Source organism: Athene cunicularia (assembly GCF_003259725.1).
Source record: "Athene cunicularia isolate RWA chromosome 27 unlocalized genomic scaffold, athCun1 chr27_part1, whole genome shotgun sequence".
Lineage (NCBI taxonomy): Eukaryota > Metazoa > Chordata > Aves > Strigiformes > Strigidae > Athene > Athene cunicularia.
Window position 1 is genome coordinate 4,274,539 of NW_020799138.1, and position 3,500 is coordinate 4,278,038.

The following is a 3,500-nucleotide window of genomic DNA, read 5'->3' on the forward strand; positions in this document are numbered from 1 at the left end:
CCCCCCCCGTTTCCCAATTCCACAGCAAAAGCGGAAGCTGAGGATTTACATCTCGAACACCTTCACCCCAGCCAAAGAAGAAGGGGAGGGTGGTGAGCGTGTGGCCTCCTGGGAGCTACGTGTGGAGGGCAAACTGCTGGAGGACGTAAGGATACAGGCTGGGATGAGCTGGTGCTCAGAGCTGAGGGGGACACGACGCTCTGCTTCCTGGGTGCTGGCGGTTATATTGGTTATATTGGGGCTGGGGCCCTCCCTGGCTGGTGGGGTCAGGTCAAGTCTGTCCGCTCTTGTTTTGCAGCCGAGCAAGCAGAAGAGGAAGTTCTCCTCCTTTTTCAAGAGCCTCGTCATCGAGCTGGACAAAGAGCTGTACGGGCCAGACAACCATCTGGTGGAGGTGAGACGGGAGGCTGGCGGCGGCGCTGCGGGGCTGGCTCTGCACCCTGGGAAGGGTGGGGGGAAGCTGTTAGCCCAGCAGCGAGGGGGGGTGGCCCTGCCCCTTACCCTGTGGGTGCTTGGCTCCCCAGCCCAGTGCCTGTCCTACTGTCAGTGGGGGCTGAGCGAGGGGCTGTTGGGCGCTGTGGAGCGGTGCCAAGCCCTGCCTGGGGGACCACACAGCCGTGCTTTCCAGGCTTCGAGTTTACAGCTGTGTTTTCTTCCCTGGCTGGTGTGATGTCTCCTGGCAGCGACTGCTGCCTGCTTGGCTCTTAACCCCCTCACACCCACAAGTACACAGCTGGAGCTGAGAGGTGTGGGGCTGCAGTGAGGATGTGGCTCCGAGGCACAGCTTGAGCAGTCCCAGGTCCCACAGATTTGCAAAAGCGAGGCCAGGGATGGGTGGTGATGCCACAGAAAAGCTCATCTCTGCATCCCAGCACCAGGTGGGAAGGAGGGTCTGCCCTGCTGCCCCTCAGCCTGCTGCCTGGCTGGAAGGTCCCCAGGGAGATTAAAGCACTGCCTGTGAGTGGGATCAGACCTTTTTGGGTGCTCCTGCCAGGAGCAGGCTTTCACTGCACCCACCTCATGCTTTTTCCCCCAGGAAATATTTATTTCTGTGGTGGGGTGAATCCCCCTTACATACAGGATAGTTTGTGCACAGCTCTGATGTGCATTTCCCGCCATGGCTGAGACAGGATTGATCCCACAGTGATTCCAGGAGCTGTCTGAGCTCTTCACATCAAGTGCTCAGGGCTGTAACTCCCCCAGCCTATCCCAACTCCCGGCCACCTCTGGGCTGAGCACATCAACCTGTATCCATTGGACTGGGTGGGCTCTCAGCTGAAGCCCCCCCCCCAGGGTCAGACTCCCAGGCCATGCCTGGGGTGGGGTCCAGGCTCTCTGCCTCTGTCAGACCCCCTTGCACTGAGCCCAAGCACAGGAGCTCTCTGTGCCTGGCTGTGGACACAAAGTCACCGTCCTGGAGCTGACCGGTGTCCCCTTGGTGTCTTGTAGTGGCACCGGCTGCCCACAACCCAGGAGACTGATGGCTTCCAAGTGAAGCGTCCCGGTGACGTCAATGTGAAATGCACTCTGCTGCTCATGCTGGATCACCAGGTAGGGGCCCCGGGGCCGTGCCCTTCCTCCAGCACACCTCGTCTGTGTGGGGCACTCCGAGGGGGGGCAATGGGCTTGGGCTGGGGAAGGGCCTTGTATGGGGCTGTGGGGGTAGGAAAGAGCACCAAGAGCTCCAGGCAGACCCTACAGCCTGTGGTGACCCAAGGACACTTTGCTCAGAGGAAAGGCCCTTCTGAGGGCCGGGCAGACCCTCTTCATTCACCCTCCGTGTCCCTGCAGCCACCACAGTACAAACTGGACCCTCGCCTGGCTCGCCTGCTCGGGGTGCACACCCAGACCCGCGCCAGCATCATGCAGGCACTCTGGCTCTACATCAAACACAACAAGCTGCAGGACAGTCACGAGAAGGAGTACATCAACTGCAACCGCTACTTCCGCCAGGTCAGCCCTCGCCCTGCAGCACCAGCACGCTTTGCTGGGAGCAGAGCACCCTTCCCACCCCCAGGAGGGACAGAAAAACCATCTTTTCTGCATCAACACACTCCAGTCTGCCCAGGCTCAATTTATGCCCCTTCCCCAGGTTCTGGCTTGCATCCATCAGCTTGCCATGCACAAACTGGGGCTGGCGGGTCTCCCTCCCTGGCCCTTTGTGACTGGTGGAAGGAGGTCCTGCCACAGGCAGCAACCGCTCTGCTTTGCCCCTCCAGATCTTTAACTGTGTCCGCATGCGCTTCTCTGAGATCCCCATGAAGCTGGCGGGGCTCCTGCAGCACCCAGACCCCATCATCATCAACCACACCATCAGGTAGGGGGGAGGGCTCCAGCCCAAAGCAACAGTGAGCACAAATCACTTGGGAGGGGAAGAATCAACCAAACAAATTCGGGGGGTTCTTGGGGCAGTCACTGGAGTGCTTGTGTGGCTGTTGGGGGAGTTGACCACCCCTACAGCAGCACAGTGGAGGCTGAGGATGTCTTACTCCCCTGTCCCCAACACCCTGTCATCTCCCCCACAGTGTGGACCCCAATGACCAGAAGAAGACGGCCTGCTATGACATCGATGTGGAGGTGGACGATCCCCTGAAAGCTCAGATGAGCAACTTCTTGGCTTCTACCACCAACCAGCAGGAGATCGCCTCTCTGGACGCCAAGGTGGGGGGAGCCCTGCGACGGCGGGGGGGAGCCGCTGCCCTGCCCTGCAGCAGGGCCTCAGCCAGGGCGGCACGTAGAGGCTGCACCACATGGTGGGGGGAGCTTGGTGTCCTGTTCTGGGGCCACACAGACACAGCTGCCTCTCACACACACCTCATCACTGCCTTAGATACACGAGACCATTGAATCCATCAACCAGCTGAAGACGCAGCGTGATTTCATGCTGAGCTTCAGCAACAATCCACAGGATTTCATCCAGGAATGGATCAAATCCCAGAGGAGGGACCTCAAGGTAAAACCCTGGGGTTGAGCAGAGTGAGGGGCTGCAGGGGGAAGGGGGGCTGTGACCTTGGCCCTCACCCTGTGTCTTACTCAGATCATAACAGACGTGATCGGGAACCCCGAGGAGGAGCGGCGGGCCGAGTTCTACCAGCAGCCCTGGGCGCAGGAGGCTGTGGGCAGACACATCTTTGCCAAGGTGGGCTCCGGGCTGTGCCTGTGCGGTGCTGCAGCAGGTTGGGACGGTGTGGGGGTGTCCTTGGGGCCACCCCTCTCCCTGTCTGAGTGCCCCCGTCTCCTCCAGGTCCAGCAGCGTCGGCAGGAACTGGAACAAGTGCTCGGGATCCGCCTGACCTAAGGGGCCGGCGGGGGCTCGGGAGCTCCTTCTCCTCTCCCTGCCTCCTGAGCCTGATGGTACTTCTTACTGGAAACAAATACAGCACTTGCACAAACCCGACGTGCCTGGAGGGATTCGGAGCCACTAGCACCCCTGGGCTCCCCTCAGCCGGGAAGCTCTAGCCCCAGGCAGAGCACAGCGGAGGGTCCCCCAGTTCCCCCCC

At 60.7% G+C, this 3,500-nt stretch overlaps 1 protein-coding gene across 1 annotated transcript in view; it reads left to right on the top strand.

Moving 5' to 3' along the window:
* SMARCD2 (SWI/SNF related, matrix associated, actin dependent regulator of chromatin, subfamily d, member 2) overlaps nt 1–3,494 on the top strand; it is a 7,521-nt gene extending 4,027 nt beyond the window's left edge. The window contains exons 4-12 of the mRNA XM_026864579.1: nt 26–145; nt 299–394; nt 1,450–1,551; nt 1,792–1,953; nt 2,220–2,317; nt 2,526–2,661; nt 2,831–2,953; nt 3,038–3,139; nt 3,245–3,494. Coding sequence (XP_026720380.1) covers nt 26–145; nt 299–394; nt 1,450–1,551; nt 1,792–1,953; nt 2,220–2,317; nt 2,526–2,661; nt 2,831–2,953; nt 3,038–3,139; nt 3,245–3,298 — 993 coding nt within the window. The 3' untranslated portion in view covers nt 3,299–3,494. The remainder of the gene's footprint in view (nt 1–25; nt 146–298; nt 395–1,449; nt 1,552–1,791; nt 1,954–2,219; nt 2,318–2,525; nt 2,662–2,830; nt 2,954–3,037; nt 3,140–3,244) is intronic.
* The last annotated feature ends 6 nt before the right edge of the window (nt 3,495–3,500 follow it).